Source organism: Aedes albopictus, chromosome 2 (genome assembly GCF_035046485.1).
Source record: "Aedes albopictus strain Foshan chromosome 2, AalbF5, whole genome shotgun sequence".
Taxonomy (NCBI): Eukaryota; Metazoa; Arthropoda; class Insecta; order Diptera; family Culicidae; genus Aedes; species Aedes albopictus.
The window spans coordinates 254,190,982-254,214,409 of record NC_085137.1 but is presented as its reverse complement, the minus strand read 5'-3'; the positions used below and the strand labels follow the sequence as shown (position 1 = coordinate 254,214,409).

Genomic DNA, 23,428 nt, shown 5'->3' with positions numbered 1-23,428 from the left:
CACTTCCTTACCCCTTCCCCACATTGACCTGCAACCTGACGTGGCAGGCGCCATTGTCGCCTAAAAATAGAAGATCACCAACGCTCACACACTGAAGATGCCTGCTAGTCCCCGGCAGTTATCGCATTGGTCCTTGTGTGAGTGTAGCTGGTCTGGCGATACTGGAGTAGCATCCACGGGCGGTCAATCAAGCTCAAGCTCAAGCTCAAGCTCAATATAGCGTTTGAAAAATTAAGATACATAGTAAATTTTTACGAGGCTGTTTGAAGTGAAGAGCAATCTTAAGGTCACGGTATTAGGGCATGGCAACAAATATTTCTCCACCGTTTGAGTCTACCGTCTACCGTTGACTTTCCCAATTTGGAATTTTGAAACCTTTATTATTGGTGTTCAATTTGTAGGACCTATACTGCCTATGATCGCATATCAGTCCCATATTTGCTGGGTCTCCTATTCATATGGGACAGTTATGCAATCATGGGCAGTATATTTGCAAAGACCTTCCGCAAAAAAGTTGTAAAAAATGCCGACCAAAACATAAATAGCAACAATTAAACTTTCAAAATGTTCTGAGTGAAAATCAATAAACAAAATATAGAAAGAAGTCAGAACACACAGTTTTAAACCGTCTAATGAAGGAAAATAACCCTTCGAGTAGTCCCCCGTGCCGACGTTCTCCGCGCTGTTCAGGTGCTCATCCAAGTTCTGTTTCCACCTTTCTATTATGATACGACCCCCCCCTCAAGATGCTCCCGTTCTAATCCCTGCTATAAGCCGCACCTTCAGGATGAACAATATGCTTTTATTGAAGATCGCCAACACTAACACAAGAAAAACTATCGTTCAACATTCCATTGGAAGGTGTCATGCGGAGAACCAACAAACAAATGTTTTTTTTTAAATTGTTGGTAACCTGATTTCTTAATGCACATGATTAGAGGTTTAGTTGAATGGCAATACGAAAACTGAAAATGTCCTATGATAAGATATAAATTAAATTTAAAACCAGTTCAAAACGAAAGGTAAAACAAACAAATCAATCTTTCTTGGTCACTTTTAAAACGTATTCAAGCTATTTCTTTCGGTGAACCACCTAACTGAGCACTGTTTTCGTCTGTAAGGGGGACAACACTATCTTGATTCACTTCGTTTTCAACAATCGCTCGGGTCCCGTCGTAAGGAAATATTTCCCATTCTGGGTCCCTAAATCTCACCTGCTTTTTGGGCTTCTTCGGTTTCACCACGTCCGGAACGATATGTTCCATTATTGCTGGTCCTTCTGGGTCGTCATCGTCATCCACAAACGGTTCGATTGCGTATTCGGGCACGTATTCCGGGTACGGTTGCTCGTAAAAATCGTAGACATCTTCAAAATCGGACGAATAGAGATCGGCAAAGGTTCGGACAAGCGTGGCATCCTTGTCAATCAGTTCGCCTCGGTCAACGGTCGGGGTTATGGTCAGAATGTACTGCAAAAATTCGCTATCATCTGGCAGGGATTGCATGTAGTATCGTTGGAAGTTGAAACCAGCTGCGTAGTACTCGGCAATATCGAGCAGTGTGGGATATGTACCGTCCTCTAGTTCGTCGAAGCTAAATAGAAACGCAATTTAGAATGAATATAAATAAGTGAAAAGTACTGATCTTCGCCACCTCCATACATTTTTTTTATGTATGAAGTGGCGAAGTTTCATGTTTTAACCACTTACCTTGGGAAAAGTTCCGAAAATGCTTTCGTACGCTGGCGATAATTTTCTGTCTGAAAAAGATCTAAGTTAATATCTTTTCAAATCTGCTACAGTAAAATTAGTAGGTACACTGAAGTTTTTTTTAACGACGGTAATGGTACCGTGTGAAAAACGCGTTTTTAAAAAGTCGAGAAAAAACCGCGTTATTAAAAAAAAAACGCGTGATAAGTCAAGTCATGGTAGATGTGTTTCAGGGGGACTCCTAGGGGAGCTTCAATGAGTTGTAGGGTGTTGCAGGGAGATTTCAAAGACTTTCCATGATACGTCTTATGGGTTTTCATGGGGTTCCATGATGATCCAGGGGCGTTACATGGGGTCTGAGAGGGTATTGAGGGATTTCGGAAGCATTTCAGGCTGTTACAAAGCCATTTTCAAGGGTTTCGGAAGGTTTATGTGCGTTACATGGGGTCCGAGGGAGTTTGGGGGGGGAATCTGGGGGTATTTCAAGAAGCTTCAGAGGATTTTTGGCAGGTTTCAGAAACGTTTCAGAGGCGTTACATAGACGTTTTCGAAGGTTTCGGATGGTTTCAGGTGCGTTACAAGGGGTCCGAGGGAGTTTTAGGGGGATTTCGGAGGAGAATTTTCGGAGGATTTTTCGGCGGAATTTTAGAGGCGTTACATAGGCATTTTCAGAGGTTTCGGAGGGTTTCAGGCATTACATGGGATTCGAGGGGTTTTTTGGAGAATTTATGAGGCTTTCAACAAGTTTCAGAGGATTTTCGTCGGTTTTTCGAGACGCTACAGAGGCGTTGTAAAGGCGGTTTCGAATGAAGTTTTCAGGGGAGTTAATGGGACTCGGGGGGGATTTAAGGGGGATTTCGGAAGCATTTCAGAAAGTTTCAGGAGATTTTCGGCGGGTTTCAGAGGCTTTGTGAAGACAGTGTGAAACGCCTATGTTTCAGGGTTTCGAAGGGTTTCAGGTGGTTATATGGGGTCCGATAGGGTTTTAGGAAGATTTCTGAGGCATTTTAGGAATTGCTCCTGAAAGTGCTCCATTCAAGGAAATTCTCTAGAGATTCCTCTAGGTCTAGGAATTCCTTCAAGGGTTTCATTAGAAATCCTCCAGGAAATCCTCCAGGGATTCCTTCAGAAATTCTCCCAGGAATGTCTCCCGGAATTATTCCAGGATTTCATCCAGGAATTTCTCCAGGGGCACTTCCAAGCATTATGCCAAGATATCGCCATGAATTACCCCAGGTTCTTTTTTCAGGAATTCCTCCAGAAATTTATTAGGAGCTGCTCCAGGAATTTCTTCAGAAATTTCTCCAGGAAATTCTCCATCGATTCTTTCAGAAACTATACCAGGATTTTTTTTTCATGAATTCCTCCATGAATTCCAGGGATTCTTCCGGGAATTCTTTTAGGTTTTCCTTCAGGAGTTTATCCAGGATTTTTTCCTCTAGAGATTCCTTCAGGAATTTCTCAGGAAATTCTTTTAGGATTTTTCCTAGAAATTTCTCCAGGTATTCTTCTTATGATTCTTCCAGAGATTCGTCCAGGAATTCTTTCAGAAGTTCCTTCAAGAATTCCTCCAGAAATTCCTTTCCTCTAGGAATGTATCTACGAATTTCTTCAGATATTTTTTAGGATTCTTCCAGATATTTCTCCAGGAAATCCTTGATAATTTCTTCAGAAATTTCTTCAAGAATTCCTCCTGCAATTCATCCAGAAAATCCTCTGGGAATTCCTCTAGGAATTTCTTCAGAAACTTCTCCAGGGATTTTTTTTTTCAGAATTCCTCTAGAGATTCCTCCTGGAATTCATTCAGTGATTCATTCAGAAATTCTTCCAGAAATTGTTCCACGGAATTTCTCCAAGAATTCCTCTAGGGATTCCTCCAGGAATTCCTCCTAAAATTCCTCCAGAAATTGCTGCAGGGATTCCTCCAGGAATTTCTTCAGGGATTTTTTCAAGAATTCCCCCTGAAATTCTTCCAGGAATTTCTGCAGAAATTTCTTCAGGGAGTCCTCCAGGAATTTCTTCTGGAATTCATCCAGGGATTCTTCCAGGGTTTGTTTCAGGTATTCCTTCAGAAATTCCTCCAGGAGTTCCTTTAGGAATTCCTCTACGAATTTATACAGGAATACCTCCAGAGAATTCTCTATAAATTCATGTAGGGATTGCTCCGGAATTCTATCAGCAGTTCCTCTCAGAATTCCTCTAGAGATTTCACAAGAAGTTCATCTAGGAACTTATCCAGGGATTGCTCCATGCATTCGTCCAGGATTTACTCCAAGGATGCCTCCAGGAAATCCTTAAAAATATTGTTTCATAAATTCTTCCAGAGATTCCTCCAAGAATTCCTCTAGCAATTTCTACAGGATCTCCTCCAGCTTTACTTTCAGAAATTCCTCCAGGAATTTCTCCAGGGATTCCGTCAAGAATTTGTCCAGAAGTTCCTCCAGGATTTCCTCCAGCGATTCCTCAAAGATTTGATTCAATGATTTCTACAGGAATTCTTCCATGAATTTCTCCAAGAGTTCCTAACTCCAGGAATTCATCCAGAAGCTCCTTCAACTTTTCATTCTGAAATTTATTTAGGAACTCCATCTGGGATTCCTTAAGCGGTTTCTTCAGAAATTTCTCCAGTGATTGCTCCCATAGTTGCTCTAGAATTGCAGGAATTCCTCCAGGGATTTTTTTTCCAGAAATTCCTTCAGGGATTGCTCCGGGAGTTCTTTCAGAGAATGCTCCAGGAATTCCTGTAGTGATTCCTTCATAAATCCCTCTTGGGATCTTTTCAAAAATTTATTTAGGGGTTAGGTCAGAAATTTCAGTAATCCGTCCATAATCTTTTCCAAGGATCAGCCCAAGATTTTTTCCAGGATTACCTGATTTTTTTTTAATTACGTGAAGGATTTCTAGAAGAATTCCTCCAGTGATTTGGAATTCTATAAGATAATTTTAGAGGGATACTGGAGCCAGGAAGTTCTCCAATTAGTCATCGAAGAATTATTTTACAATGATCTCTTTAAGGAGTTCATCCACAGATTTATTCTGGAATCCATCCATGAATTCCTTCAAGGAACTCCCCTGCAGTTTATGCAAAATAGTTTCTTCAGAAATCCGTTCTGCTATTCTTTCAGGAATATATTTTGTGATTCTTTGACAGTCACTGTGACCTAAATACTTTAAACACGTAAGTACTTGCATGCTAGAAGCGCTTTCAGACATTTCTCTAAGAAATCCTTCATGAATTCACCCAAAGAAGACTCTTTCGTAATTCTCCCAGAGTTTCCCCCAGAAATTTATCTAGAAAATGCACCACGGATTCCTCTAGAAATTCCTTCTAAAATTCCTTCAGATATTTCTTTTTGAATACATTCCAGCTATTCGTCCAGGAATTCTTTCAGGTGAATTCCAGGAGTTTTTCAACAATTCCATTATTTGGAAGTTCCAAGAAATTCTTCAAGAATTTATCCAGGGACACCTCGAGGGTTTCCTTCAGAGAAAGTTTCAAGGCTTTAAGGACAAACGTCTTGACATCCCGCTTCAACAGTGCATCAAAACTTCAAACGCACAAATCTCAAGAAGCAAGCTTCACATAACAGTGCGTTTTATTATTCTGTTCTTGCTCACTTGCAATAAGCTTAAAATAAGAAGATCAGATGCGTTGGTTTAATTTACGTTGAGATTTGTGCCCTCGAAATCGTGAGTAGGTACCAAAGTCGGCCATTGTGGCGGCCATGTTGGGATTCTAACAAGTCTGTCCTTAACGAGAATACCTTTAAAAATTCCAAGAATCCTTCCGGGAATACGTCAATTGTCTTTTCTATAAGATTATGTTCTAAGATGATTATATGCAGTATAGGAGTATGTATATCCCTTTCGTGACGAACCAGCACAATTGTGCTGTTGAGCGGTAGAAGTTTTGCATATTTTTATCATCTGTTAAGACTTTGTTTTACGTTATGTAAACTGTTTCAATAATTCAGCCATTACTTATACTTATTTATGTGAAAGTAAACTTTAGTTTACGTTGCCTGTGTGCCACCACAAGGTAAACAAAAAGTGGACAAAAACCGTAAAACATGAAAAAGTTTTGTCTGCCGCATTATTTTTATTAACGATTTGTCTATGTAGTCAAAGCTAGAAATCGAAAGATAAAGAGTAGTTCTTTCAAATGAGGTAAAATAATTGTTGTTTTGTTGGGAGTTCTTGGAGTTCTGGAAAGCCAAAGTTGAGCTATTTGTATGGAGAAGTCAATTTTTTGCGCTCCGTCACGAAAGGGATATAAAACTGTCTTTAGGGAAATTTTAGGCAAGAATGTACTCGGAATAATACAACTGAAGGTTTATTCTTAGAGGAATAGAGATCCAGGATATTCCAAGATTACTGAAAAGCATAGACAAATTGGATGATTATTTACTGAAAATTTTGAAGTTAATTTTGAAGAAAATTCTGGTTTAGAAAGAATTTCCAAAAAAAAGTTAAGCTAGGGTATCGCGCCACTTGGGCTGTGGCTTCTATATTCGTCTGTTTTCCACTATAACTCAGTCAATTTTGAACCAATTGACTTGAAATGTTGTACACGGGTAGATACTATACCTATCTCACCACATTCCAAAAGTTGTGTCAATTGGTTCAAATTTGACTGATTTATAGTGGAAAACAGACGAATATAAAAGCCACCGCCCAAGTGGCGCGATTCCCTATGATTTATATAGTTTTGTAGATATTGCCCGTTGTGAAGATTTATAGATTCCGACGCAAATAAATGATTAGGCTCATTTTCAGCGTAGGTGCATTATATATGTTTGTTTACAATGCAAAACTATCACCAAATCTGTACCTAACAACACAGCGTAAAATATTCACCAGGACGCGGTCTGGTTTTATATCTGTGGGCCCACGCAAGAAAAATCCACGCAACTAATTTTCGCGCAGGAGTCTAAACAGGTGGAATCTCCGCAATAAGACCAAAAAAAATATTAGCGCGCACCCTCCATAAGGACAAGGCAAAGCGCGAAATATTGAACGTGATTGTCTCGAAATTGTGTATTTAAAAAGTTCAATTACGGTGATCACGATATCCGTTACCAATTTGAAGTGTCCGTATTTCAAATCTAGAGGTACTGAACGGTTTGTTACATTGTTATCCAACCATGTATCACAGTTAACTAGGCAATCTATCGCAAGATGGAGGAGATGGAAATTTCTTAGTTTGATACAGGGTTGCCATATGGACTTCTTTCAAATTCTGTCGATGCAAAGCCGGACAGCTGATTTGTATGAATACAATAACTTTTCAATCTTACAAACGACAACGGTCACAGAAGTTGCTAGTCTCGTGCTATGCACGACCTATATCAGACCTTAAAGTATCAGGAAGAGGGAAGACTAAAATCAACTTACGCTCTTGTCCTTGTATGGCACATCATCTTCCCATATGGCATGTCCCTTGATGAACATCTGTTGGTTGACGATGTTGTCCTTGTTGCCGGTAGTATCGATCAGCACCACATCCAGAAAGTTTTCCTGTGAATGAAAAATGTTGATATTGTAAAAAAAAGGAAAAATCCCGGGTAGACGCAAAGAACAAACCAAGCGCAAAACTAATTACAAATTTTGCTATAATGTCTCATTTTTTCATTCTTGTGTCATTGAATAACACACTAAGGCTGAAACAAATTTTGATTTTCTCTTATGATTGTCACGTTACAGACAGGCGCGGAACAAGCAGAACTCAGTCTTCCGGAGGAAGAAGTGTCAGCAGGAAGAACGAGATCGCAAAGCGATGGAAGAGCTGTACCAAGCTAAGGACACACGGAAGTTCTACGATAAGCTGAACCGCTCGCGCAGTGGCTTTGTGACCCTAGCCGACATGGGCCGAGACAATCACGGGAATCTTCTCACGAGTGAGCGTGAGGTGGTCGAGAGGTGGCGGCAGCAATACGATGAGCACCTCAATGGCGTCATTGCAAGCATCGAAAGTGGCATGGTAACAGATCTAGAAGCAGGACGAAAGATTTCTAGCCCCTAACTTCCAAGAGATTGATGAGGAGAGGTTAGCCGGTTGAAAAACAACAAAACCGCTGGAGAAAATCAACTACCAAGCAAGTTACTAAAATACGGTGGAGAACCACTGATGAGAGCACTACACTGGGTCGTTACCAAGATTTAGTAGGAGGAAGTATTACCGGAGATGGAAAGTATCGTGTATCCTACAAGATACTATCTGAAATTTTATGCCGCCGTCTATCACCGATTACAAGAGAGTTCGTGGGACAATATCAGGCTGGATTCATGGGTGAACGCGCTACAATGGACCAGATGTTCGCCATCCGCCAGGTGTTGCAGAAATCCCGCGAATACAACGTGCCCATATAGCCGAGGCGGTAAACGCACGGGTATTCAGCATGACCATGCTGAGGGTGACGGGTTCGATTCCCGGTCGGTCCAGGATCTTTTCGTAAAGGAAATTTCCTTGACTTCCTTGGGCATAGAGTATCTTCGTGCCTGCCACACGATATACACATGCAAAAATGGTCATTGGCAGAGGAAGCTCTCAGTTAATAACTGTGGAAGTGCTCATAGAACACTAAGCTGAGAAGCAGGCTTTGTCCCAGTGAGGACGTTACGCCAAGAAGAGGAAAGAGGAACAACGTGCCCACACGATTCTATAACATTCCCCAGAAAACCAATCCCCAGAATTCCATTCCCCAGAAAACCATTTCTTAAAACGCGTCATTCCACAGAAAGCATATAAAACTATTATTTTATTTCTAAATGGTTTATATTAATCGCTAAAAATCAAATATTCATTCGTAAAAAATCACCGGAAGAAACATCCTGCCAAAAATTCTTATTTGACAAGAAAAACTTGGGAAATAAGCATGATTTGCCTTTACAATTTAGGCTATTAATATAATTATTGACATCGTAATTGCTTACTTTTTCAACATGCATTTTCCCTTCTTTTCTGCATAGGCTGTTCTTTCGAATTGCACTTTTCAGAAAATGATCGGCATCAAAACTTCTTACGTTTTTAATGTAGATTTTCCCTTCTTTTCTGCACAGGCTGTTCTTTCGAGTTACACTGTTCAGGTAATTATCAGCACCACAAGCACAGGTGTTTAGAAATTTGTAGAAAATATTCAATAAATATTTAAGCAATTTTAACACCGGTGGTGGATGTAACGCCAATAATTTCCTGAAAAGCGCATTTCGAAAGAACAGCCTATGTAGAAAAGAAGGGAAAATCTATGTTGAAAATGTAAGCAGTTGCTATGCCGATAATTTCATGAAAATTGCAACTCGAAGGAACAGCCTATGCAAAAGAAGGGAAAATGGTTGATGAACATAAAAGCAGTTGTAATGCCAACAATTCTTATAACGACTCAAACATATTTTTAACGAAGAAGGAAAAAGGTGACATCACAGACACACAGACGTAACGCTCTGACAATGGACTACCCGCTTGACGCGCAGCCACAGTTGATCAGCAGGAGTAAATCCATTTAATTTTGTACGGCGAAAAACATCTAAACTTGAATTACTTGAAATAGAAAGCTCTTCCTACAAAAATATTTGGTAGGCATAATAGTGGTTGCCATTGTGCACAACCACTACCAAATATTTTTTCGATTAATATACTCCCCTTCGAGAAATGTGCCTTTCGATGCTATTCGCCATACAATATTTTTGCGATTTACTTTTAGCGGTTTTTCGCGCATAGAAGCTAGCGCCACATTGGTCGATGCGGAGAGTAGGAAAACAGCCGATGCAGATAATTAATTGCCATCGTACATCGTGCGAAGCTGTTTCCGAGACTAAAATTTGAATCGAAAAATATTTGAAGTGTGACGTCTGTTTGTCTATGGTGACATTGTTTTCCTTTCGGCGTTCAAAAACCCAACAATGCTCTTTCTTTTTAAACAAGTTTTTTTAGAATGTACGCAATTGGTCAGAGTTGATGTACACCTAAGGGATGCGGAATCAACTTTTTTGGTCATTCAATTTGAGCACGTTATTTTTCTTTCAGTGCTTCCCGTTGTTGAGTTGGCTGGAGATCAAATTTAATGTGCACGCACAAACTTATCCACACAAAGTTTAAACAAATCGGCTACAGCAAACGTTGCAATAAAACGTATATATTCAGCTGATTCGGTCATACATGGGGCTTGGATGAATAATTTACAAACTGTGGGCAAGTTTAATGCATAATTTTCACACAGGAAAACTTTGGAAAAACGTTTTTCTATTTGATGGCAAAGTTTTTGTGTCATTATACATTACACTTGTTTTAGCGTGACTAAGCAAACCAAACTTATATCCAGGCACACTCTGATCATTTTGGTGTTTTGGCAGCAAGGATGGGAACTAGACATGTTCACATTTTAGAAAATGTATTGAATCTTACCGGTCAAGTAAGTATCATAATTCTCATGCTAAAATGAACTTCTGGTCAAATTTTCAGCTAGATCGATAAAGATTTCGTTATGCTTCAAGTCGATTTGGTTATTTCGGGCTTTTCTGCACTTTAAAAAATCATAATTATTGAACGGAAAGACATACAGTAAGGATTATAGCTCGAAATCAAAACTTATCATATTCCACAAAAGTCGTCCATGCGTATTAGTACAATTCTTGCAAGTTTTTTCAGTATTAAATTGAGTTTTGTTCTAAGTGGTACCGAAAAATCCGTTATCTTGGAGTTAAAATGCTTTTTGTTATAAATTATTAAAAATGCTGGAAGCCTTGCCAAACGCCAGCACCCACCGAGGGGAAAAAAACACACACAAAGCGCCTATCGAATGAAAAAAAATAAGCACGTTAGCATTGGTTGTTCATTGCTGATGACGATGACTGTTTTCAAATCGTTCTGATTCATCAATGAAATGTGACCAAAACAATCATCGTTTGGCAGAAAAAACCAAGGCTAATGTGCTCATTTTTTGTTAATTTTGATGCCTCTTGAAGCTTTTTTTGTCTCCCACGATGGATTTATTACAAAAAGCTTCCGGGTAACCGCGAACGGGGATCGTCGTGGGATATATTACACGATTATCTCCATAATATTTCATCTCAGAGAATTTCATTAATTCATGCTTCCCAGGCCATTTTGACTCCAAGATAACAGATTTTTCGGTACCACTTAGAGCAAAACTCAATTTAATACTGACAAAACTTGCACAAATTGCACAAGTATGTATGGAGTATTCGAGCTATAACCCTTTCTGTATGTCTTTCCGTTCAATAGCTATGATTTTTTAAAGTGCAGAAAAGCCCGAAACTACCAAATCGACTTGAAGCACATTGAAATCTTTATCAATCAAGCTGAAAATTTGGCCAGAAGTTCATTTTAGCATGAGAATTATGATGCTTACTTGACCAGTGGAATTCGATACATTTTCTAAAATGTGAACATGTCTAATGGGAACACTCACTTGCAAAGAGTTACACTCACTTGCAGTTTTCTCAGCTCAGAAGCGTGCAATCAAGAAATGATGTATGGACGACTTTTGCCTTTTAGTTTTTCGTAAAACTTTGCCGAATAGAGTAGGGGTCGCCCACGCATACCGATGTCGTGAGGGAGCTGCGAAGGCAACTCTCCACAAGGTGAATGTAAATTACACTCACCTCGTGGAGGGGCGCTTTCAGCGCATTGTTATGACTGTAGGATTCGTGTGCGACCTCTACTCTATTCGGCAAAGTTTTAGACAAATCCACAAGGCAAAAGTCGTCCATACATCGTTTCTTGATTGCACGCTTCTGAGCTGAGAAAACTGCAAGTGAGTGTAACTCTTTGAAAGTGAGTGTTCCCATCCCTGTTTGGCAGCAGCCTGGCTGCTGTCAAATTTCAGTCCGCAATCCTCAGATGTACACGTGATGTAGTCCCATGTACGGGAACCACATTGCAAGCAAGCTCCCAGGAGCACAGTACATTTTGAGACTGAAAGTTGTGCACCTCATTTTTCTCCAGATATGTAAATTAGAAAAGTTCACGACAAAAACTTCCTAAATGAACGAGAATTGAAACCTCAACCATTGCATTGAGAGTCCCTAGTCATATCGCATAGACCAACCAGACACTTGTGTTGTGTACGGAAAAAAGATGTTGAAGTTTTTCGTTACCAAGTTGTTGTTTTTCCCCTTAGATACCAGCTCACGCAGCGCATGAGACGAGCTCCCCGGGAGCTATAGGGCACCGCACTGTTTTGATTTTGTATGGGATTTTGACGTTTCGTGGCCTTGTTGTTTACAAAATTTCTGTTAGAGTGAAAGAGAAGGAGAGAATTTCATGCAGTGACCTATGCGCTACGCTCGCACAATAGAAATACACTAGAACGCCAATGGCGCTGTACTCAGTTTTCCTATTTAATTATTTTAATAACTTTAGTTGTAATAATTGATTATGTTTAAGTGCCCATCTTGTAGAGCAGGGACGTGCAATTTCGAAAGAAAAACATGACGCACGAAAGCTGTAGCAAATCGTTTCCCATGCGACGAGGCTGCTGCGATGCTTCATAACTCACACTGCAACACGCTCGTTCATTATTGCTACTGAAACAAGTGTGTTTGAAAATTTAAGTGAAACACTTTGGATTTTCGTTTCAATTGTGGGTCATTTAAAATTTTCAATGTGCTAAAAACACTATTTAAAACAATGTTTCCAATAGTGGTGCACGCCAGTAGAATGATCATTATGTGTTATGAAAAAGGAACACAAGTTCGACCGCTTAAATCCAATTAACCGGCGCCCGTAGCCATTGAGAGACTAACGCGCAAAGGTGAGGCACTACTGCTCTGCTGAGTGAAGCACAAGCAACACCACCCAGAAGAGAGACTACCGAGTGCTACGATGGATGAGAACGTTTTCCGAATCGAAAAGAAAGACTCGAATAGTATGTCAAACAGATAAAGTGACTCATTCAAATGTTGCATGAAAGTGTATCATTGAAACGAAATTAAACGCCCCTGTTGGTGGGAGGCTCGCTGTCACATTTATGTACACATGAGCAATCGGAAACTCTGCAATTGGTATACCTACTATTATTTAAATTATAACTGCTTACATTTTCAACATAGATTTTTCGTTCTTTGCTGCATAGGTCGTTCTTTTGAATTGCACTTTTCAGGAAATTATCGGCATCACAACTGCTTACTTTTTCAACATAGATATTCCTTTCTTTTCTACATAGGCTGTTCTTTCGAGTTACAATGTTCAGGTAATTATCGGCATTACAAGCACAGGTGTTTAGAAATTTGAGAAAATTTATCATAAATATTATAACAATTTAACACCGGTGGTTGTAATAATGCCCATGATTTCCTGAAAAGTGCAATTCGAAAGAACAGCCTATGTAGAAAAGAAGGAAAAATCTATGTTGAAAATGTAAGCAGTTATAATTTCATTAATTTTACTAATTTCCTTAATTCTAAGAAAAATATTGTTTAAAAAGAGGAACATTGTTGGGTTTTTGAATGCCGAAAGGAAAACAATGATACTTTTTTTCCTTCTTCATTAAAATTATTTTTGAGTTTTTATAAGAATTGTTGGCATTAAAACTGCTTATATGTTCAGTTTTCATATTCCATAGTATTGGAATAATGATAAAAGTCCTTCTCATACCGCATGAATGAAGGGCATTTGACGCGAATAATTAGAACAGCCATTGGGATGGAACCCTCCAACCATTTACGTAGAAAAACGTGGTCAGTTGAGTGTTTCCGAGTTACTCAAAGTTTTCGACAGAATAATCTTTTTAGTATAAACCGGCCATAAATAAACTGGTCCATCAACATCTTGTACACTAAACAACATCAGTAGAAAATGCGTTTTCTCTGTACATTTTGCGGATCACAATTAAAACGTTATTCATCGCGAAACACGTGCTGCACAATTTTTACAAATCTGTCAAGAACAAAACATTTGATAGCAACTGGAATGATGACAGTTTGTGAACTTTCAAGATAGATTCAAAGATCAACATGCAACTGTATACAATGGTAATTAAACGTTTGAACCATTGTAGAATATTTTTATGGATATGTATGTATGTATACATCACTTAATTTGTTAAATATACCGTACAATAGATGTTTGCGCGTAAAACGCTATAAGGTTAAAATCCTTGCCTACCATTATGGTCAACATTGTACTGTTTGTGTATCGAATTATACTTATTAGCAGAGTATATTACGCTTTTCTGTTGAATGGTACGTTCTGGGGAATGAATTTCTGTGGAGTGGATTTCTGGGGAATGTTATAGAATCGCCCACACATCACTTGTTCATCGATTTCAAATCGGTGTACGATACAATCGAACTAGAACAGCGATGGGGCGGCAGATTATGCACGAATATGGATTCCCGGATAAACTGATACGATTGATCAAGGCGACGATGGATCGAGTGATGTGCGTAGTTCGAGTATCAGGGACACTCGCGAGTCCCTTCGAATCTCGCTGAGGGTTACGGCAATTCACGAGTATTTTCGCTCCCCTTAGAATTTGTTGGAGAAAACTGGAGATGGTATTTCTTTTTTTGCTCTTTGATACGATCTCACAGATGGGAGAATGTGGATAGGGGATGCTATCATGTTTTGGGGAGAACTCTGATCGACTCTCAGAGGCGCAATGATGCATAGAGAGAATTTTACTATCTGTTTTTAGGGGAAAGATTAGAATTGCTGTCACGGATGTGAGAATGCAAATATAGAAAAAGAGCGTAATTAGTAATCAATCACGCATGGGGGTATTGGGAAATTATTTGCTCTTTGGTCTCGGGGAGAGTCTTGGAGAATTTTGATTGGATCATAATTATGATCGAGAGAATTAGAGTTAATGGATAGGGTTAGGACCCTCATACAAGGGATTGCAGATCCAAGGATTGGGATCATTTTTTTTTTGAATTTCCATTGCTTATCTTGGAACTTGAGATCGACGTCTTTTCTGGACAATCAACACCTCTTGTTATACATCTTAATGTGGAAAAAATAGTTGAGTCCAGTTTTTTCAGTTTGCTTAGGGTTTCCCATTTCAGCTTGGGAAAAAGCAGTTGAGTTCAGGCAGATCAGAAAAATCAGAAGCCCCTCCCTCTGTCCCTCTGAAAATTCGGTCAACCCGGTCAACAAGGTCAACAAGGTAATTGCTACTATTAATAATCATTTGAATATCGAGAGTTGAAATTGAAAAAGGTACCCGGGTATCCTGCCGGCCACATAAGGGTTAAAATTACATTAAAAAGACGACACATATATATATATATATATATATATATATATATATATATATATATATATATATATATATATATATATATATATATATATATATATATATATATATATATATATATATATATATATATATATACAACACGGCAATTACAATTCTTCTAAACTAAAGCCTTCAGTACACGCTTTGCCAAGTGTGCAAACTTTTCCGCACGCATCATCCAACAGCAAAGCATACGCTTGACATTTCCGATGTTTTGTCAATGTTGATACCACTGTTGTCCTGTTGGATTATGCGTGCGGAAAAATTTGCACACTTGGCAAAGCGTGTACTGAATGCTTAACATCTGCGATTGTGCATCGACCGAAAGCATAACGAAATGCTATCGACGAGCAAGCAGACAAGCAGATCGGTGAGAGCATGAGAAATTTTTCAGTGGTTCTCAACACAAAGATAGTGTTCATTAGGGTAGGTCAACCAGGAAAGTTAAAATTTAATCGTTATAACCCGGTTTACCGGCCGCTTTTATAACGTTCAATTTTAAAGACTCTATACGTTTTTACAGTTGTACCACAATTGAACCACAGTGTAGGTAAACTAAAGCGATACTAACCTCTCTGTCAACGTCCACTACGTAGGCATACAGGATCTTCTCGTAAACGAGAGAAAGCAGCGACCAGGAAGCATCCCGCGTCCACCGATGTCCCACGGGCTTCACATACGCCAACGACGCTCGCATAGCCTGTGCCGGCATACTGGAAAAGCACTTGGCCATGAACTTAACTTCCTTTAGCTCCACCTCGGAAACGGTTCCGTAGTCGATGTAGAAAACCTTGACCTTATTGTGCATCAAATCGCTGACGATCTTCGCCCGATGCCACATGTTGGAAAACTTGGCCACGCAATAGAGCCCAACGGCCACACTGGATGGCGTCAGGCGCCACTCCTGCCGTTCCAGATGTGAATAGTAGTCATCGATCTCGTTCATCAGTTCGTCGATTTTGTTGGCATTCTCGCCCATGTGATACCAGAAGCGATGCGGGTTGTGCACCTCGGTCACGAACATTTGAACCGACTGCCTCGGAACGATTTCCGGTGCAATCTGTTGCCTTTCTATTGTGTCAGTCAAATTCATTGCACCCTCGGGTATTTCCAGACAGTTGATCAACGCCAGTACTGCATCGTCCGGAATAGCATCGTTGGATTTGGCTGTGGTAGACTTTTTCGGAGGACTATCTGTGATCGTCATTGTCTGAATGGATTCTTGCACCTGGGCTAGCTGTTTGCCATCTGTCAGAACAAACTTAGGCATATCGTCATCAGAACTCCCAAAACCGTCCTCATCCGCAGCGGTATCTACGAAATCAAATTCCCTGTTTTTGACCTTCCGAGATTCGTCGCGATGTTCGTCATAATAATCGTTCGTAGTCTGTCGGACGTAGTTTTGGGGAGGTTTCCAATACCCGTTATTGGTTGAGGATCGGTTGTAGGATTGATTGTTGCTTTTTCTGTAATCTGAATTATATTCTGGTGACCTGTGGATAAAATTAGTTCAGTTGGAAATGTATTTGAATTCAAACGATTGGCAAAAACAAATCCAAGTACCTAGTAATCAAGAAACTTACCGATATGCCGGACTGGAATAGGTGTTGTTATTGTTGAATCTTTTCCGTGGGTTTGATTTGCTGTTCTTGACCAATTCTCGGACGTGCCGAGTATTTTGTGTCACAACTGGCTGAACCATCGCCGCTGTTCCATATCCCGTTATCTAAAATGGACGTACGCAGGTACAGATCAGTTAACTCAATCATTAATAATCCGCCATCCTGTTCCGCCGGGGTCCAAAACTTACCGTCACGGTGTCGGTCAAACTGCGCAGAAATTCATCCGCAGCTCGGAATCCCAACCGGTGGTAGGGCAGTTCGAATCCTTCGATCTTTTTGAAATCGTCCACCAGCATCTTGACCGAGAGCCCGCGCGCACCGCCGGAGATGGCAATCGACCGGACGATGTTTTTGATTTCCTCCATTGAGTAGTCGGCCATTGTGTGGCAACAGATGCGACCAGTTTTTTTCTGCGACGCCAACGAACGAAAAAGGATGTTTTCTTTTGGCGTTTGCAGCACTTTTCAACAGAAATTTCTACAACAAATCACAATAAAACGCGAAAAACCACCTGGAAAACCAAACGAAAACTCGCAGTTTGTTGTGTTTCTTCTTTATTTTTGCCTGCAACAGGGTGACCAGCCGGTTAAAAAAAACGCACTGTTCTGTCAGGGGTGTGAAATATTTCATGATGGGAGCAAACTTTTCGAACTTGAAATTTGGAAGCTTTGGGCGATCCGGAGCGATGCGAGACTCGAAGACCAATCCAATACCAAGAAAGCAATTCGCCCCCAAAACGACGATTCGACCGCTTGGGAGTGTTGTCGTCGTGGTGATGCTTCCCGAAAGCAATGTCAAATTCGTTCGGGGTTTCAAAACATTGGAAAGAAATTCATTATTTTTACAGTCAGATTGAGATTTACGAGTAAATGAGTGTGAAGTAGGATATTTCTGGGTCTGAAAATCGTTCAGGCGAAGTGGATAGCAAATCCACAGACAAACAGACGTAACACTTGCGAAATTTCCATCGACCACACTTTTAACGATCATTTTGAATTTTCATAGTTGTGGCTTTCACAACCAGAGGCGCGCGCATCGTTTTTCTATGCGTTTGACGTTTCACACTAGCGCCTTCTGTTGACGATATTGCACAACACAGTGATTCGTGCAACTTTTCCACCAGGTGATGGTAGTGTGAACTGGGCGATGGATTTCCATGAAAATCGTTCAATGTGTTACGTCTGTTTGTCTGTGGCAAATCTAACCTAGAATATCCTACAATTTTAACCTCAACACCTCACTTGCACAAGCCGGATCTTATTTTTCACGGAAATGGTGGAACAAAATGCAAAAGTAATGTACGTGCGACCGAGGGAATTGAAAGTTCTACCATTCCCACTTAAAAAAATTGTCGGATGTGGGTTGTAAGTAGGAAAAATAAAATAATTCCCCCAACAGATTATGTTCTATGTTGATAGGTATGTAAAAAAGGTAAACATCATCAGTTCGGTAGTTGCGCTACCGAAACAAAGATGGGTAACAGTATGTTTTGTTTTGCCCTTGAAAGCCAATAGGGCGATAGAGGCTTGCAGCAAAAACCTAACCTGAAAGAAATCCCATTCGATTCAATTTTTTTTTTGAGGGCAAGGACGGCTTTATGGACCGACGCCGAAGGAAAAAAAGAGAAGGAGACAATGATGACGTCAGTGTGCAAGCGCTCATAGTTCGTGAAGCCGCCGCCTTTGGATGAAGGGCGCCAATGTACAAAATTTCTGAAACAATCATTTCCACATATTGTTTAATGTATTAATGCCTTTTTTACTGATTAGACTTCAATGCAATAAATTTCATCCTTCTCTCGGCCCTTCTCCGATTTCGTTGTTGCTATCTGACGTTTTATCACAAACAGACGTCTCACTCTACTCACTTCACATCGTTATACTTTCTAACGGTTAGTTCAAATATTTTGTAGTTCGCAAATCGCGCGGTCACGGCGCTCGCATCGTTTTTGCTCCTGTTTGACGTTTGCTCACTATCGCCACCTACCGAGTGGTTTGCGTAGCACAGCTTGATTAGCATTGGGCGATTATGTTTTCGTGACGATGATTTTTATCGCAATTTGTTCCAAGTGATACGTCTGTTTGACTGTAGTTTTATAACCCTGGTGTTACAGACCTAGGTCACAGACAAACAGACGTAACACTTGCGAAATTTCCATCGACCACGCTTTTAACGATCATTTTAAATTTTCATAGTTGAGGCTTTCACAACCAGAGGCGCGCGCATCGTTTTTCTATGTGTTTGACATTTCACACTAGCGCCTTCTGTTGACAATATGGCACAACACAGTGTTTCGTGCAACTTCTCCACCAGGTGATGGTAGTGTGAACTGGGCGATGGATTTCCATGAAAATCGTTCAAGGTGTTACGTCTGTTTGTCTGTGCCTAGGTGCTGCGAATAGAAACGGTTTTATTTTTCAAGCTAGCTAACACACACCAACACACTCCCGGCACACAGCTTGTAAACACGCACGAGCGTTCAATTTTCTTGCAAACACCTCTCTCAGCGCAGTTGTCAAACATGCCGTCGCGACGCTGTTCGGAAATGGTAAACATGATCAATCCACCATTATTCCAGTTTTGTTTTCGTGTGCAAAGTTTATTATTTTCCATTCGCGATGGAAATTTTGATGGATAGTTATTACAAAATTAGCTGAAAGGGTTCAAAACAATGTTTATCCTTCTCCTCGCTTTCCAACGGATTGACAGCGGCAAATGGAGATATCGTGACTACAGTTTTGATTATATCCGCAGCACCTAGATAACAATACTCTTCAATCAAGCACACAGGTACAACAAGGTTTAACATAACCTCTATCTTCAATGTTTGGCTCCCAATGTTTGGCTCCCGCAGAGAGAGCATATTGAGTCAGTCCGCGGTACTCAGTTACAGACGTAACACTGGTTAAAATCCCCTCGCCCACGGCTTCAACGATCATTTTAAATCTCCGCAGTTGTTTGCTTTCACAACCAGAGGCGCACGCATCGTTTATGTTCGCGTTTGACGATTCACACTAGCGCCTGCTGTAGACGATATTGAAAAGCTCAGTGCTTCGCGCAATATCGTCACCAGTGGGTGCTAGTGTAACTGAGCGATGAATTTTTAAGGTATTTGTTTCTTTGCACAGCAAAAAATAAATGCAACCCACCCGATGTAATTCATTCCCGGTCAACCATTTCACAAACTTCGTTAAAGTTCTTTACCAAAATGTAAAGATTAATGTCGACTATTCTTTACTAGTTAGTTCGTTACAAAAATTCAAACATCTTCATCGATCGATAACGAAACTTGAAAAATATCCTTTATCGGTCATAAGATAAAAACCTTTACCGAAACGTAAATTTATTTCGTTGAATTCCATGTTGTCGCTGGAACTTCGGTTTCCTTTATGAATATTTATCGGAAAATATTCATTTTCCGATATCAACGTAACTTTGCATATTGGTATCGAAACACAAATATCAATCACGATGCTCCTTTATCGTTCTGCTCGGTACCGTTTGATGAAGCTGAGCAAAGGTATTCTGGGTATTCTGATACTTTGGATGACAGGATGAATGTTTTGGTTTTGCCCGAGTTAGAAAAAAAAGAAACCAAAGTGAAAAGACGGTTTCTCCCAGCGGAAAAATGTTTCTTAGGTCCGGATAAGGCCGGATTTCACCGGATTGCTCCCCGGGACAGCAATCCAGGACAGGAGTTTATGCTGTCGGTAGGTACATATGAAATTTCATTCGCAGTAGGAAGCCACTGCGCCGCACCGTCGTGTTGGTTGGATGATTACCCCTCCGATGATTCCCGTGCTCCAGGAAAACTTACTCCTGCGCTAAAGGTTGACCGGGCGGGAATCTTTATGAAATTATGTGGATCTTATTTGATTTGAAAAATTGAGATTTCCCAACAAAGATTCAGTTCCCAAATGCTTGATAAACCTTAGCGCTGTTGCATCTTTGGGAATTATCGTAAATTACTAATTGGTAATTGGTTCTATGTTGCGATGAAGGAATATATGCCTTTGGCCAGCCATAATCTTAGAAATAGTGTGTGACTCAGTAAGTAAGCATCAACATAATACCTTCAAGTTCCTATGAATATAAGTTCAATTCCCAATTTAGGAAATGATTACAAAAAAATCACAATACATATATGATCAGGAAGGGTGGGTGGTGAGGTAGTTGTTATTTTTAGTTTTTTGATGATTTTGACAGATCGATAAAACAGAACCCGCTATTTTCAATATCGATTTATCTTCAAAAATATTTATCTATCGTTAACGATGTGACTTTGCTCTTATTTAAATTTCTTTAAGAAACGATGACGATCGCTATCGATTTTATATATGAACGTCTTTAAAGATCGTAATAAAGAAATGTAAAGATTTTTAAAGATATGGTTGACCGGGTTATTATAGCGAAAACCGTTGAAATTGAGCAAAGTTGATACATACTGCAGAATCCTCACAAAACAGGCTTTCTGTTCCATCATTAAAAGTTTTCTAAATATCTGCCATATTGCTAAAATGACTAAAATAAACTGATCGAATTTTATATCGACAAAAGCACATACGACCTATCCAAATCGAGCTTCAGAACTATCTCATGTTACTTTCACCCTTATTTAAACTCAATCTAGAAATGTACCACAATTCATTAAGACTTTAACCTGCAGAAGAGAGAGTCGATGAAGAGAACTCTCTCATGTTACTTTCGCCCTTATTTACACGCTAAGGTCAGTTTACCTTTTTTCCAAAAAGTGCACAATCGCAAATATGCGTAAATGATACTCAAATATAGGTAAAAAAGACTCAAATATGGGTAATGTGTACTTAATTGTAACCCAAATATGGGTAAATATTACCCATAAATGCGAATGTGCACTTTTGCAAAATATGAGTTTTATATACCCATATTTGCGTAAAGTTTACGCAAATTTGAGTAAAATTTACCCATATTTTAGAAAAATAGGTAAACTGACCTTAGCGTGTAAACTCAATCTAGAATTTTGTCAGCTACACGCTAAGACCAGTTTACCTATTTTTGTAAAATATGGGTAAATTTTATTCAAATTTGCGTAAACTTTACGCAAATATGGGTAAATTAAACTCATATTTTGGAAAAGTGCACAACCGCATTTATAGGTAATATTAACCCATATTTGGGTTACAATTACTTAATAGAATAGCCTTGATCTGTCTATCTGTCCTTCTGTCTGTCTATCTGTCTATCTGTCTATCTGTCTATCTGTCTATCTGTCCTTCTGTCTGTAATGCTTGCATGCAAGTTGGTAAAATTTGCAAACAAGTGCTTGGTATTGAGATGATGACTAAGGGTAGAGGGTTAGGGTAGAGGGCTAGGGTAGAGGGTAGGGTTAGGGTAGAGGGTAGGGTAGAGGGTTAGGGTAGAGGGTAGCATAGAGGGTTAGGGTAGAGGGTAGAGTAGAGGGTAGGGTAGAGGGTTAGGGTAGAGGGTAGGGTAGAGGGTTAGGGTAGAGGGTAGGGTTAGGGTAGAGGGTAGGGAGAGGGTAGGGTAGAGGGTTAGGGTAGAGGGTTAGGGTAGAGGGTAGGGACAGGGGAAGGGGGTTAGGGTAGAGGGCTAGAGTAGAGGGTTAGGGTAGAGGGTTAGGGTAGAGGGTAGGGTAGGGTAGAGGGTAGGGTAGAGGGTAGGGTTAGGGTCGGGAGAGGGTAGGGTAGAGGGTTAGGGTAGAGGGTTAGGGTAGAGGGTAGGGTTAGGGAAGAGGGTTAGGGTAGAGGGCTAGGGTAGAGGGTTAGGGTAGAAGGGCTAGGGTAGAGGGTAAGGGTAGAGGGTTAGGGTAGATAGTAGGGTAGAGGGTAGGGTAGAGGGCTAGGGTAGAGGGTTAGGGTAAAGGGTAGGATAGAGGGTTAGGGTAGAAGGTTAGGGTAGAAGGTTAGGGTAGAGGGTAGGGTAGAGGGTAGGGTAGAGGGTTAGGGTAGAGGGTTAGGGCAGAGGGCTAGGGTAGAGGGCTAGGGTAGAGGTTTAGGGTAAAGGGTAGGATAGAGGGTTAGGGTAGAAGGTTAGGGTAGAGGGTTAGGGTAGAGGGTAGGGTAGAGGGTAGGGTAGAGGGTTAGGGCAGAAGGCTAGGGTAAAGGGCCAGGGTAGAGGGCCAGGGTAGAGGGTTAGGGTAAAGGGTAGGATAGAGGGTTAGGGTAGAGGGTAGGGTTAGGGTAGAGGGTAGGGTAGAGGGTTAGGGTAGAGGGTAGCGTAGAGGGTTAGGGTAGAGGGTAGGCTAGAGGGTTAGGGTAGAGGGTAGGGTAGAGGGTTAGGGCAGAGGGCTAGGGTAGAGGGCCAGGGTAGAGGGTTAGGGTAAAGGGTAGGATAGACGGTTAGGGTAGAAGGTTAGGGTAGAGGGTTAGGGTAGAGGGTAGCGTAGAGGGTTAGGGTAGATGGTAGGGTTAGGGTAGAGGGTAGGGTAGAGGGTTAGGGTAGAGGGCTAGGGTAGAGGGTTAGGGTAGAGGGTAGGGTAGGGTAGAGGGTAGGGTAGAGGGTTAGGGTAGAGGGTAGGGTTAGGGTAGAGGGTAGAGAGAGGGTAGGGTAGAGGGTTAGGTTAGAGGGTTAGGGTAGAGGGTTAAGGTAGAGGGTAGGGTTAGGGAAGAGGGTTAGGGTAGAGGGCTAGGGTAGAGGGTTAGGGTAGAGGGTAGGGTAGAGGGCTAGGGTAGAGGGTTGGGGTAGAGGGTTAGGGTAGAGGGTAGGGTTGATTGAGATGAGATGAGATGAGATGAGATGAGATGAGATGAGATGAGATGAGATGAGATGAGATGAGATGAGATGAGATGAGATGAGATGAGATGAGATGAGATGAGATGAGATGAGATGAGATGAG

General features: G+C 40.7%; 1 protein-coding gene across 2 annotated transcripts; it reads right to left on the bottom strand.

Moving 5' to 3' along the window:
• Positions 1–793: 793 nt before the first annotated feature.
• On the bottom strand, positions 794–17,197 carry LOC115263988 (tudor domain-containing protein 5). Of its 2 annotated transcripts, none has more exons than XM_062851536.1 (6): positions 16,782–17,197; positions 16,555–16,697; positions 15,543–16,464; positions 7,104–7,226; positions 1,710–1,759; positions 794–1,593 (listed from the first exon to the last, which is right to left on the bottom strand). In XM_062851536.1, exons 1-6 carry the CDS (start codon positions 16,971–16,973, stop codon positions 1,068–1,070), a joined length of 1,956 nt encoding a protein of 651 aa, XP_062707520.1. In that variant the 5' UTR covers positions 16,974–17,197; the 3' UTR covers positions 794–1,067. The 2 variants fall into 2 exon arrangements, with proteins under 2 accessions (XP_062707520.1, XP_062707521.1); XM_062851537.1 differs by having other exon boundaries at positions 1,445–1,593; positions 1,710–1,755; positions 16,782–17,194.
• Between the last annotated feature and the right edge of the window lie 6,231 nt (positions 17,198–23,428).

Coding starts and splice junctions, on each gene's coding strand:
- LOC115263988 (XM_062851536.1), bottom strand. CDS start 16,973: ATGGCCGACTACTCAATGGAGGAAATCAAAAACATCGTCCGGTCGATT. Junction 16,465..16,554: donor TATTCCAGTCCGGCATATCG/GTAAGTTTCTTG, acceptor TTTTATCCACAG/GTCACCAGAATATAATTCAG. Junction 7,227..15,542: donor TAGTGGACGTTGACAGAGAG/GTTAGTATCGCT, acceptor TTTCATTCACAG/GAAAACTTTCTGGATGTGGT.